General features: G+C 43.2%; 1 protein-coding gene across 1 annotated transcript; it reads left to right on the top strand.

Moving 5' to 3' along the window:
- Positions 1-6,853: 6,853 nt before the first annotated feature.
- Positions 6,854-12,458, top strand: LOC121600136 (CD109 antigen-like). Its single transcript, XM_041928462.1, has 12 exons — positions 6,854-6,956; positions 7,042-7,237; positions 7,311-7,989; positions 8,056-8,330; positions 8,392-8,486; positions 8,565-8,820; positions 8,907-9,116; positions 9,221-9,674; positions 9,736-10,029; positions 10,106-11,364; positions 11,434-11,587; positions 11,654-12,458. Exons 1-12 carry the CDS (start codon positions 6,880-6,882, stop codon positions 11,719-11,721), a joined length of 4,017 nt encoding a protein of 1,338 aa, XP_041784396.1. The 5' UTR covers positions 6,854-6,879; the 3' UTR covers positions 11,722-12,458.
- Positions 12,459-14,385: the final 1,927 nt, after the last annotated feature.

Raw genomic sequence — 14,385 nt, 5'->3', positions numbered from 1 at the left:
TTTCATCAACATGCAAAAGCCTAGAAAGTGTCCTTGACTTACGTGAACTCCTAAAGAACTCTTGCAATAATTAGTCCAACAATCTATATTAAGAAAATCAATGTTGGAAGAGTACGACGGTATGAAATGTTATGCCAAAAGATGTTCAGTAATTGTAGAGACGTTATCAATGGCACTCTTTCTTTCTCCCGGAAAATGCAAATTAAATAGAAAACAAGCGTTTTTTATTCAACTTTCTTTTATTTTGAGCAGCTAAAAAATCGCTCGCTTGTCCCGGGGATAAGATTAAGATTAAGAGCTACAGGTTACCTTTGCCACGATCGGGAATTTTCGTGTAGTCGAGGATCGTTGGCCCGATCGGGATGGACGGCTATCCACACGAAACCACTACAATAGTTCACTAGAAGCCAAACTGGACTAGCAGATCGATTGTTAATATTTATGAACAGTAATTGTTGTACAAATAGTTCCCGTTTTTTTTAAATTAGTCAAATCTACTTGAGGGCCAGGATTAATGTTATAGCAGGCCGCATTTGGCTCGCGAACCGAAATTTGCCTTCTTCTTCCGATTCGCGCCTTCTCAAATGGTTTCCCAAATACCATCATTAATTGCCATAGAATTTCACAAAACAAATGAATTATTTCCTTCTTCCAGAGAAAAACATGTGTACGTGAGCTAGTTTAGATGTTTTCTGTGTTCTTATAAATGAATGTGCCACCTCTACACTAACCAACCAGCACATCAATGCTCGTACGTTTATCCGTCAAACACAGACAACCAATCAGCAGTTTTCAATTCAATCCATTTGCACCGAACCATCTGTTGAGCGGTGTCCTTCGGATTGGAACTGTTTACGCGTATCGTAACAACCATTGTTACCCTACCGGGTACAAACGCGAACGCGAACACATAAACACAATAAGACAAATCACAAATTCATGAAGGCATCTCGTCCACACTAGCTCGCGCGCCGCTGTATTATTCAAAACGGTGAGGCAAAACGGCTCGGTCCCCTTTGTGCTGCAGTGGTCCTGCGATAAAATTTGGCATTTTTGTCCCCAACACGACAAACATTCAAGCGTCCATGTAACGGTGTGCAGTGTGCAGCACCGACGGTGCATAGAAATGCATAAATGATGTCATTGTGGCAGTTTGAACAGTGGAACACTGCATTTTAGATGCAGTACCGGTAGCATCTAAAATTAAAAACCCCCAACATAGCAACGTGCCCTCCCGCCCGTTCATGGCGCGAGCCATCCTTTCGAGCTTGGTCGTTGCGAGCGTATTGGCACACTATTGCGACTCCGACCGACAGACGGTCCCGCACGAATTGTACGATCTGCAATTGACATGTAAATAAACAACGGAATTTATCCCTCCGAAGCTTGCTATCGGCCACGCGGTATCGGTGTGCGGAAAGATGTCGCTTGTCAGATGTCACTATAAAGATTCAAATTACCGCGCATTTGGGCACGGCTGCATGCCGGGAATGATGCGGCGACGTTTCCTAATGGAACGATCCACTATCCAAACATTAGTTTGCAGTAGTTTGCACTGGCCGGCGTGTGTGTGTGCATGTTTTTGGCTCGGACGATGAAAGTACAGAACAGTCTCGTTGGAACAAGATTGAATCGGGTGTGGTTTTGAGATAATTTTTTTACATATTTTATGTCTTTTTTTTAATAAATGATTGGATATTGAAATGATAGGAGCTGCCATACCTAAATGTCCATAAATGTTAAACATATGTTTAAAGTACAAAACATAACCGCCTTACACGGGTTGTATCTGTTTGTAATCGAACCGGCTTGTTTATAGTAAGATCAGTGGCAATGTTCGGGGATGTCAAACCTGCAAGAGCATTGCTTTTTTGAAAGCAAATGGTGAACTCGCAGCATGTGCCGTCGTCTGTCTGTGCCTGACATTTACAGATGAAAAATGCATGTTCTAGACAATTTCATTTATTATGTTTTTACATTTAATTTTAAATTTAAATTAAAAACTACCAAACCAACCAATCAATCAACTTCTACATTTCACTAAGGTAAACACTTGTATGACCGGTCGCGTGGTACAGTCGTCAACTCGTACCACTTAACAACATGACCGCCATGTGTTCTAGCTCCGAATGGACCGTGCCTCCATACGTAGGACTGACTATTCTGCTAAGGGTAATCAATAAGTCACTGATAAGCGAAGCCCACCAGTGGTACATGCAGACCTTAACTGACAACAGTTGTTGTGCCAAAGAAGAAAAAGAAACATTTTTATTATAGGATTGAATAGCAAATTAGAGAAACACCCCTGCTCTAGATTACTCTCTTCTCGTTTTCTATAAGTTGTAAGGGAGAATTAAGGAGCCACCTAAAGTAACACACCTCAAATTTTCATCTTTTATCTGACTTAGCGGCACCATGGACAGTTCCCTAGACCACTTATCGGAAAACTTTCTTCACACGTCTTTGAGGACACTCTTTAGCTATGCAAATGTCAACATTCAGACCGATATCTTTTGAAAATCTTTGTACATCATTTACAAATGTGATAAAAGGTATGAAATGTATGCGGTCCACTGAAAGTCGAACAGTCTTCATTTCATAGCAAAATGACCACGTAGCATGCCAAAATTGACCAATATGGTTCTGAAATCATTTGATATCAGTTAATAAAGGTCCATCGACAAGTTCGGATGGTCATCTGCGTGTTACATAACCTAGGTCAAGCACTCTACGGTCCGTATTAACCAATTTAAATATCAGCGTTATTTAGAAGAAGGTGTTGTTGTTATTCATAATTTTAAAATTTTTAGATCTTTTAGAAGTATCAGGAATGAAGTTATAGAGACAGTTTTGTCAGCTATTCTACATAATACCTTAATTATTGCAAGTAGACGAGAAACAAATGAATATTAAGGAAACATTTTGATACAACCATGTGAAGAAGTCTTCAAAAGCGTCCGTTTTTTCGGTTGGTTGATACAAACAATAATGATTCATGTTTGAGACATAGAGCTTAAGACTACGTGAACATAATCAAAGCATAAGACAACGAAACAGAATGGTACAAGACTGCGTCAAAACTATCGGTTGTAACATATTTACAACGATAGGCTTTACGCTAGTAGGGAAGTGACATTATGTTCAAAGTTTAAGGCAAACGGTCAAGGAATCCTAATTCGAAACCTATTATTCTATCTAAATAAACAACAACGACATTGAGGCAATAAGGTCTTTATGGCAGTTAGGGCAGTCAATTTTCACTTCTTCTCCCTTCCTGATACTTCGAAAGGATAAGTAACTCTAAAATTATGAAAGAACAATAATATTTCTTAAAAATCACTATGATACTTATGAGTCTTGCACCAACGGTATTTGGCTAATTCAGACCATATAGCGCTTGGTCTAGGTTATGTTATACGCAGATGACCACCCAAACTAGTCAATGATCCTTTAACAACTGATATCAAATGATTCAAGAACCATATCGGTCGGATTTTTTTTTTTGCAGGCAAATATCTGAAGAGTGTCCTTAACGATGCGTGAAGAAAGTTTTCCGATAAGTGGTCTAGGGCACTGTCCATGATGCCGCTAAGTCAGATAATAGGTGAAAATATGAGGTGTTGTGACTTTAGGCGGCTGCCACTGTAAATGTTTGTCGCATAGTTCATGTTTAGTCGCCGTCAGCAAATCGATACGGAGCTTTCCGATCAGTGAAGCTGAACTAGATAACAAAAATATAGCTTGATTTTGATTTTATGTCAAGTTATTAACGTTTATCAGAAGTAAAGCAAAATTTACCCATGTTTGACAGTACTGCTCTGCATAGCCGTACACTGCATTGCATCCTTTTGCAAAGGGCATATGGTTATACCGCGGGACCCATATGAAGCAGGTGTTGTACGCCTTACAGTTCGATTTGGTGATAGTCGCGTTTGCAAAACCCGTATGCTGGACGGTGTGAAATACGATGGCCAAAAAATGATTAATTTCAGTAAGAAATGTTCAACAATACAAGCCTTGTCATTCTTATCAAAGCCAAAAGTGATGCTACAATTTGTCTTTATCAATGTAATTTGTAACAATTTCGGGCATAATATTTAAATAATCGTCCTATTTTGACCATCGGCAGCAATCTCGCTCGTTGATGTATCTCGCTCTTCCAATAAACGGCACTGCTATGATAGCGGATGAGCGACAATTGCTCTGATGAAAATGTCAGCTTAGCATGCAGAGCCCCGTTTTTCCGGCTACGGACGCCGCAATATCTATGCATGCGTGTAGCTGTGTGTGATGGACAAAGAGTGAAACGAGAACAGCAAATCCTGCCACATAGACCGAGCCCGGCATAACGACGACAACGACGACGACATCGCTTGGCCGGCCAGCGCGAGCAAAAAGTGTGATTTGTTTGATTATAATTTTTCCCCCTGTTCGATTTCATGTTTGCTTTTAATTTTAACATAACGAACATGTCGAACACTGCGGCAGTTGTTGCTAGTAGCGGTGGTAGCGTTCGCCGCGTCAGCCCGTTTGCGAACGCTTTCGCGTCGCTCTTTGCGCGTCACGAGCGCAACGAGATAGAATTGCACGATGGGAACGGTACGGATGGGCGTATGTCGGCGTATTGTAAGAAATGGGAAAAGTTTGATTGGTTATGCATGGAAAGTAGGGTAGAGTTGTAGTCGGCAAGTAAGCTAAATGAAAGCAAAGATTTTCCCTGCCTTTTCGGTATCGGCTCGTATGGTAATTTAAGGCGAAAATTTATAAAATAATCATTAAAGACAGCTTTTTCGAGCCAAAGACATAAACTTTGGTTTATTGTATCAACGACATCGACCCGAACGGTTGAATTGTTTGCAAAAGGGAAGAAATGGTATGAACTAACTTCATTTGTAACGAGCAATGATCATGATGGCAGAGATATAGCAAATGATTTTAATTAAATCCAATCTGGTGCTCAAGGTGTACCTTTCAGGTCGATATTTGCGGCAAGTGATACGGTTACCGTGCACCGGAAGTGATTCGTTTTTAATGGAGATGATTTAATGTCGAGCTTATGGGGAAGCCAGATGTGGCCAGAATAAAAGGCATAAAGGCTTTACAGCTCTGGTAGTTTTGAAATGTTTTGTGGCATTTGTCTATGGTAGTCGTTTGGCGTTCCGAACTCCGAGCTTTTTTAGTCAAGAAGAGTGCAGAGTTCACTAAACATATATTTTTGGGGTTTAAAAAGGCGCCCGTTCCGTAGAGACTTATAGTGGCAACCAACCATTGAAGAGCGAGCATTTCAACATTGGTATAAACGTTTCATACTATTTTGAGCTTGTGTTGTTATGTATTTAGATAAGCATTAACCGTCATGTGTACGACTGCCTACCCAGGTAAGTTTTGCATCTTTATTCCAAAATAACTTTGCATTATGAAATCGTATCGACTTTAAATCTTAGAAATGCCTCAGAAAAGATATGTTTTACCCATATTCCAAAAACCAATCAAAAATCAAGTTTAATTATTTGTTTTAAACTATTTAAGTTTATATTTTGCATTTTACATTTTGTATGGAAGAATGATGTTTTTCGTGATTCAAAGCCTATATCTTTTGAATTACTTGTTAGATTTGAATGGAAACTGTCTTATATGTTCATAATAATGTTTTATAACATATCGTAGTAAAATTAGAAGTTTAAAAATCCTGTCCTTTCAATCAAAAATATGTTGTAAATCTAGAGGCCGGGGGACATTACCCGTACTCGCTAGTGTAATTTCAAATTTTACTAGCGCATCTGACGGCGGCTGACCGAAGCAATTTGCCAAACAATTTGGAGCCGCTTCAGAAAATATGTGATTTTTCCATATTTTTTACTTAATTCGGACGAAAAATGTTTTGCTCATGTCTTGCACGCATTGCATCCATTTGCATGACAAAAAACGATGGAAAAACTACTTAATTTTGAATTCCGGCATGACCATTCCCTCGAGGACCAAAAAAAGCTTCCACCAGCTGCCTCCAGATGCGCTAGTGAAAATCAAAATTACACTAGCGAGTACGGACAGTGTCCCCCGGCCTTAATACCCCAACCGGTCAGGCCGCAAATTTTGAGTGGATGATTAAGTCAGCTCCATTCCAACCCAACGGCTCCGAACCTGACTCCGCTCCAGCGGCTCCGGAGCTGGCTTCGCACTAACGACTCCGGTCCCACCGCTCCGGAGCCGGTTTTAACAGATTGCGCCAAAAAATTCTTTTAAAATAAAATTTTATACGGGAAGAGCCATAAATAGTGGCCTTCCCGTGTAGGCGGTTGTACGGTTACGTAAAGTTGTTTGGTCGTACACAAGACGGTTAATGTGAATTTTGTACAGGGTTTAAGATATATCAATCATGTATATATTACATTTATTATGTATATTTTACAAAATGCTCGCCATGAAATATTTGCTCTGTGTTGAAGTGCCGAAACAGTCAATCATCATTTTTTATAGCAATCAAGAGTGTAATTGTGAAGCCAGCTTTATTCATACGCATATTGCTACCAATCGTAACGCTGTTATGATTAATGCTGCAGCCGTAGGGGATCCCCAAGATAAGCACAAGCACAGTCCTGATCGTAGAGCGGCTTTTAGCTGTGTGTTCTATCAGTAGCGCGTACCATGCGCATATTCTGGAGAGGAAATGCACTACTATATTTAAACAATATGAATCGATCGTCTTTTATCAGTTGATTAAGCGTGTGATGGTGAGAGTGGGTTGCAATGATCGCTATGGTCAATGGTATAGCTGTGGGAATTTCTCGTGATAAGCCCGGCGGCTGGGTCCAGCAGATCGCGATTCGTACAGCGTCTTCAGTTCTGCCTTCGGTCTGCTACAAGTAAGACGTACAATTCATGCGCCATCCTCTCGTCAGTATGCCTTGGTACGTGCGAATGCTGGTGGTGATATGCTTGCTGGGGTCCAGTTGGGGGTAGGTGTGTCACAGATTGATTGGTGCAATCGTGGTTTTGTGGTGTGCTAGTGTGGCCTTGGTGTGACGCGTTTCGATTTTTCAGGGTGCTGGTGGTAGGTCCGAAATTTTTACGCTCCAACCAAGAGTATGCGTTGGTGATTAGCAACTTCAACTCGGGATCGAGCAAAGTTAACTTGATGCTGCATATGGAAGGGTTCAGCAAGAATCAAACCAGCGTCTTTGCCATCCGAAAGCCGGTCGATGTGCGGCGGTTTATGAGCCGTATCGTGAGCTTTGATGTAAGGTTTGGGTGTTTGGTGTACTATAATTGAGAGTGTTATTTCCAACGAACGCTGGTGTATCTTTTTCCAGATTCCGAACATTGCCCCACCGGTTGATATAAAGCTGACTATGGTTGGACAGCGAGGCTTCAGCTTTCACGAGGAAGAGCATCTTGTGCATCGTAGTAAATCGATATCGGGGCTGATACAGATCGACAAGCCCGTCTTTAGGCCGGGTGATTTGGTGAAGTTTCGTGCGATCGTGCTCGATACGGAGCTGAAGCCTCCGGCGAGAATCAATTCGGTAAACGTGACGATTCAGGATCCTCATCAAAATAAGATCCGTGGGTGGCCAGCAGCCAAGCTGTACGCTGGAGTGTTCGAGAACGATCTGCAGCTAGCGCCTGCTCCATTGCTCGGAGTGTGGAACATCACGGTGCAGGTGGGAGAAGAGCAGCTTGTTTTCAAGACGTTTGAGGTGAAAGAGTACGTGTTGACGTCTTACGAAGTGCAAGTCATGCCATCGGTGATTCCACTGGTGGAGCATCAAACTCTGAATCTGACAATCGTGGCGAATTATCACTTTGGTAAGCCCGTGCAGGGAGTGGCTAAAGTTGAGCTGTACTTGGTGGACGATACGCTAGATCAGAAGAAAGAGCTTACTATGTATGGAATGGGACAGGTGGAGTTAAGATTCAACGAGCTGCTGGAATTGTACGAAGATCAGCAGGACGTACGAGTGAAGCTTACCTTTACGGAGCAGCACACGAGTAAGTTAAATGTGCAGAGAAATGTGAATGATTGTTGAAATTAACATGCAAGCTTTTTTGCTCTAGATCGAACTGTGGTGAAGGAACAGGCAATCACCGTGTACAAGCATCCGTATCGAGCACAGTTAACAAAGGAGAGCCCACAGTTCCGTCCGGGGACTCCTTTCAAGTGTACGCTAAGGCTAAGCTATCACGATGGCAGACCCGCAGGGCACGTTCCCTTTTTTGTGAATGTCGAAGGAGAAGATGTAGATCATCAGCAGACGTATACAACCGGGCGCGATGGTACCATCAAGCTTCTGATGCGTCCAACAGAGTTAACCGAAACAATCGATATAACTGTGAGTAAAGAGAAGAGGCTTTCGACATAAACCTTCATTCACTTGCTCGCACCTTTAACAGGTTTCCGAAGATAATAGTGAGCTCACGTACAACGAGCGAATAGAGAAGGTCCACGCAGTTACGAATGTCTTTCTAAAGCTCGAACTGAAATCACCGTAAGTAACCAAAGCAGAAGGAACCAGCATTGAGAAGATTCTTGACATCCCATCGCATCTTTCTTGAATGTCCCTCAGCATAAAGCTTGGCAAACTGATACGCCTCATGGTTACGTGCAATGAGCGGATGACATTCTTCATCTACTACGTGATATCCAAGGGTAATATAGTGGACGCGGGCTTCATGCGACCAAACCGGCAGACAAAGTTCATGTTTCAGCTCACTGCATCGGAAAAGATGATACCGAAAGCGCACATTTTCGTAGCCACCGTGTCGCAGGACGTTGTGGTTTGGGACTCGCTCGAGATCGATTTGAAGCGGTTTAGCAATCATGTAAGGAGCGTCATTTTTTTCATTCCATCGTAGATTGTATCGCTTGTCGGATAACTTATCATGTTCTTTGTCCCATTTTTGAGCAGCTGGACATAATCATTGATGAGAAGGAATTAAAGCCAGGACAGGAAATAGAGCTACTGCTGAAGGGACGGCCCAGTGCGTACGTTGGCCTTGCCGCATACGATAAGGGTTTGCTGGCGTACTCCAAACAGCACGATCTATTCTGGGAAGATGTAATGCAGGTGTTTGACACCTTTCACGCAACGGATCAGAATGAGTTTGATGTGTTTAATGTAATGGTTTTGTTTTCTTCTCCCATACAACAGTTTTGTTTGTTCCGATATAAAATAATCCGTGTATCGCTTTTTTCCATGCCATAAAATATCTTCCCTTCAAGAGTATGGGACTGTTTGTAAAGATTTCGGGAGGTAACAGGATGGGAGCCAGCCCCACCACTACCGAGCGCTTCGGTAGCGCAGCTTCCCGGTCAATTTCTAGGCTGGTTGCCTATAGGACAAACTTCCTTGAATCGTGGCTGTGGCAAAATGTGTCTATTGGACGTACAGGGAGTCGCACGCTGCACGAAGTTCTACCGGATACGACCACCTCCTGGTATCTGACGGGCTTCTCGATCGATCCCGTATACGGGTTGGGTATCATAAAGAAGCCGATCGAGTTTATCACAGTTAAACCGTTCTACATCGTCGACAGCTTGCCATATTCGATCAAGCGAGGCGAAGCGGCCGTGTTGCAGTTTACGCTGTTCAACAACCTCGGTGCGGAGTATATAGCCGATGTGACGCTGTACAATGTAGCCAACCAGACCGAGTTCCTCGAACGTCCAGATAAGGGTGAGAGTGGTTTATATCAATCACAGTGGCTTGAACACTTCAACATTAATTTTATGTCCAGATCTCAGCTACACCAAATTCGTGAGCGTTCCTCCAAAAGTTGGCGTACCGATCTCATTTGGTGTAAAGGCTCGCAAGCTCGGCGAGATGGTGGTTCGCATTAAGGCCTCCATTATGACGGGCAAGGAAACGGACGCAATGGAGAAGGTGATACGAGTGATGCCCGAAAACATAATGTTCGAGAAAACTGAAACACGTTTCTTCAGTATGGAGGAATACGGAAAGCAGGAGTTAAACATATCATTGGACATTCCCAAGAATATCAGCACAGTACAAATAGAGTGTCGCATATCCTGTAAGTAGAGCTATCGCCATGCTCCAACATCCAAAATTCGGTGTGTGATGTAGGTTCCCACTGTTTCTTGTTCCAGCAAACCTACTCTCGCCGGTCATTCACAATCTGGACAGTCTGCTCGATGTGCCCAGTGCATCGGGTGCACCGAGCATGATCAACTTCATCCCTCCGCTGGTGGTGCTCGACTACCTCAAAGCAGTCAGCTCGACCGCAACGCACCTGATCGACAAGGCGACTGGGTTGCTGAGAACCGGGTACCAGCTGGAGCTAAAGTACCGGCAGCGCGACGGTTCGTTCGGCAACTGGCGAGACTCCAAAGGCAGCGTGTTCGTAACCGCGCTGGTCGGAACATCGTTGGAAGCAGCGTCCAAGCACATTACCGAGGTGGATTTAACATTGGTCGATCGGCTGTTCGATTGGCTTGCCGCGAAACAGCACAGCTCGGGCCGGTTCGATGAAGAGCCACCGATCACGTACCACAGCTTGCAGGGTGGTTCGCGTAATGGTATTGCCCTTACGTCGTTTGTGTTGATTGCATTCCTGCAAAACACGAAAGCTTCCGTACAGCATCGGAGCATTATAGAAAAGGGCATTCAGTACGTTGCAAACCAACTGGGAAGCATTGCGGATGTATACGATCTCTCACTGGCAACGTATGCCTTAATGCTTGCTGATCATCGGCAGAAATCTTCCGCACTGAACAAGCTAATTGAACTGGGAATCGCTGACAACGAGACGAGGTACTGGCCGCGAGATACCGCATCGATCGAAACGACCGCATACGCTTTGCTGAGCTTGGTGCACGCCAAACTGTACGTGGATGGTATCATGGTAATGAACTGGTTAGTAAACCAACAATCCGCCACTGGAAGCTTTCCCCGTACCCAGGATACGTTTGTGGGGATGAGGGCACTCGCCGCGCTATCCGAGGCCATTGCACCACAGAAGAACGATTACACCGCGATTGTACTGCACGGTAAAGCGCGTAAGGTGTACAAAGTGGCAGCATCGGAGGCGGACCAGGAATATCGCGATGAGCTGCTGGGCAACAGTACACAGGTGCGTTTCAGCGCAAATGGCAGGGGGTTCGGGATGTTTACGGTCGCTTTTCAGTACGGGATCGATGTGAGAAATATAGAGCGTGGGTTTAGCTTGCGTTTGGTGGATCAGTTTAGCAATGAGGCATATACGCTACAGCTGCAAGTTTGCACCAGTTTCATCCCGGAGCTGACGCACACACGCTCAAACTTGGCTCTGGTGGTGCTCAATTTTCCTAGCGGATATGTCGTCAGTAGGAAGTCCTTAGTGGATGAGACGAGAAGGAACCCATTTAAGGTAAGATGCGTAGGTTGTAGTCGGTAGAAGAAAAAAACGCCATTTCTAATGACACCATTGTCCTGTTAGAATGTAGAGTTACGATATGGCCAAACCACGTTGGTGATATACTACGAGACACTTGGGCCGGAGGAGAACTGCTTCTCCGTGACTGCTAACCGACTGTTTAGGGTAGCATTTCACCGCCAGGCGTACGTGATGGTACACGATACGTACAATGAAAGTATGTAAAATGATTAATACTGTACACTTTGGCTTCTATTCAATGTATGTACCCTTGATTTTGCAGACTTTAGAGCCATCAAATTTTATCAGGTGCCTCATGACGGTGCAGATATCCAGAGCTACCTCGACTGAGATAGGTTTGTTTAGTACGAACTTATGCCGTTCCAGCAACAGTACATAAAAAGAACACGATTACAGTTAAATAAGCTTGTAGTGAGCTTTCTTTTGTTTCATAATAAAATGTTTGAAAGATGTTGAGAACTTATTTTCCAAGAGACATACGGCATTCACTCTGGCATCATCGCACCGCATCTTTGCGGCCAAAAAATATGACCTTGGTTGGCCTGAACTAACCGTTTTCTGAATGTAAAACTAAATAAAAACTATTTTCTTTTCTTTGTTATCAAAGCGAGATTTAAACTTTCTCCCTGTAGCTCAAGTAAACGTCAGAATGGCCCTCATAAATTAATCATTATTGCGAAGCAATGCGGCCCTCGGACTGAAACCAATGGAGACCCCTGGTTGCTATTAAATTGTAACGCCAGCTTTACCACTCAATCTTTTCGTATGAATACCTTTGCATGTTGAGTATGGAAATGTAAAACAATATGGGCATGCTAAGCAGTTAAGTGAATACTTTCTGCAACTTGTCACTTGACACAATAATTTTTACAATACTATATGCCTCTACTGTTTATCTATGAGTTATAATTTTACAAGGTTACAGAAATTTAATGTTCGGATGGTGGTAATGACGAGAACACAATTATCACTATTAAAATTTCAATACAGGTAGTCCCCGAGATACCCGATCCCTCTTATACGCGGTTTTGATAAACTTGACAGTTCTTTGAGCAAATAAATTGTACTTATATGACATATCAATTGTTAAATGCAAAATAAATTCTCTTCTGGATAAACTAATTCTTAAGACCGTTTAAAATGTTTTCATCCAGTAAGAATCATCTGAGCTGGTCTGGTGGTACAGTCGTCAACTCGTACGACGTAACAGCATGCCCGTCATGGGTTCAAGTCCCGAATAGACCGTGCCCCCATACGTAGGACTGACTATCCTGCTATGGTAACATTAAGTCACTGAAAGCCAAGCTCACTTCATTAGTGGGTACAGGCAGGCCTTGACCGACAATGGTTGTTGTGCCAAAGAAGAAGAAGAATCATTATTATTATTAGCTAAAACTCTTCATGTAAAGCAAAATTATACGAAAATAAGTAATATTTTGGCGGAAATCCGTGATTCTTTGACTAACGCGGATCCGCATTAACCTTGTATGTCGGAGACCCTCTATATATTAACAATTAAAACGGAACATTACGTGCGCTCGCAAGAAAGATCAAGAAAGAGAGATTGACACACACACACACACCCACACACACCCACACACACCCACACCCACACACACACACACACACACACACACACACACACACACACACACACACACACACACACACACACACACACACACACACACACACACACACACACACACACACACACACACACACACACACACACACACACACACACACACACACACACACACACACACACACACACACACACACACACACACACACCACAACACACACACACACACACACACACACACACACACACACACACACACAAATACAAACCACACAATAACCTGTACCAAAGGGTGCATGGTGCGTCGAAATAAAAACCCTATCTTTTTGTCCGGTACTGTACCCAAAGACAGCCAATTTTGGACTTATTTTTTGAGAGAGAGCGATAAGCTACTGCTCCTCCCTCGAATTTCATTTGTATGAGCTCTAGGTGAAGGGGAAAGGGGAGGAGACATAGCAAAGTGAATTAATTTGATGGGGAGAGGGGTGGACACATTCACCAGTCACCGCCAATATCAAGAATTTGACATTTGAATTAAATTGATGTGGAGAGGGGTGGACACATTCACCAGTCACCGCCAATATCAAAAATTTGATATTTGCCGGTGGTGTTTGGGGTATCGACGTTCCGTGTGGACCACGGATGCTAAACGAAAAAATGCGTATATTATTTGTACAGTATCTTATTGTCACGGAACCTTACAAATGTTACTGCGCGGACGAATCATAAATCGCGCATCGAATCGATTGGAGAAGGGGGTACGAACGAGGGGGGAGAAGAGGAAGCACAGAGAAAAACGATGCACATTCACATTAACATTCACATTCTTACAGCAGTAGGCAATTCGCGAGAACATGAAATCAGGAGAGTATATTTCAACGCTCGCGAATGAGTGCAAGCAGGTGAGGTATAGAACATGAAGGAAGACAGCCCAGTTTTTGTTCAAGCTAAGGTCCAAAATGTTTCATTGGGTTACCTTGTATTGTGTTCTCCGCACAAAGCCAACGCGGAATGCCAGCGCTAAAAGTGTTAAGCTTGGCTGAATTTGTTAGTTCTTTATGATGTGCAGAAGCTATTGTGGAAGTACTCCAGAAACGAAAGTGTCCATAAGTCACTTTAAATCCTTTAACATACAGACTTTAGAAGCACTGACGATTACTATGATGCATATTAAAGTAAGTAGTAACCGGTCTCGCGATACAGTCGTCATCTCGTACGACTTAACAACATGCCCATCATGGGTTCAAGAATCGAATAGACCGTGCCCCCATACGTAAGACAGACTATTCTACTATGTGTAATCAGTAAGTCACTGAAAGCCGAGCAAAGTAGTGGCACAGACACAACGACAATCTTTGCGACAACGGTTGTTGTGCCAAAGAAGAAGAAGAAGAAGAAGATATCAA

Source organism: Anopheles merus, chromosome 3L (genome assembly GCF_017562075.2).
Source record: "Anopheles merus strain MAF chromosome 3L, AmerM5.1, whole genome shotgun sequence".
NCBI lineage: Eukaryota > Metazoa > Arthropoda > Insecta > Diptera > Culicidae > Anopheles > Anopheles merus.
The sequence above is the reverse complement of the archived record's forward strand: the minus strand, read 5'-3'. Positions and strand labels throughout refer to the sequence as shown.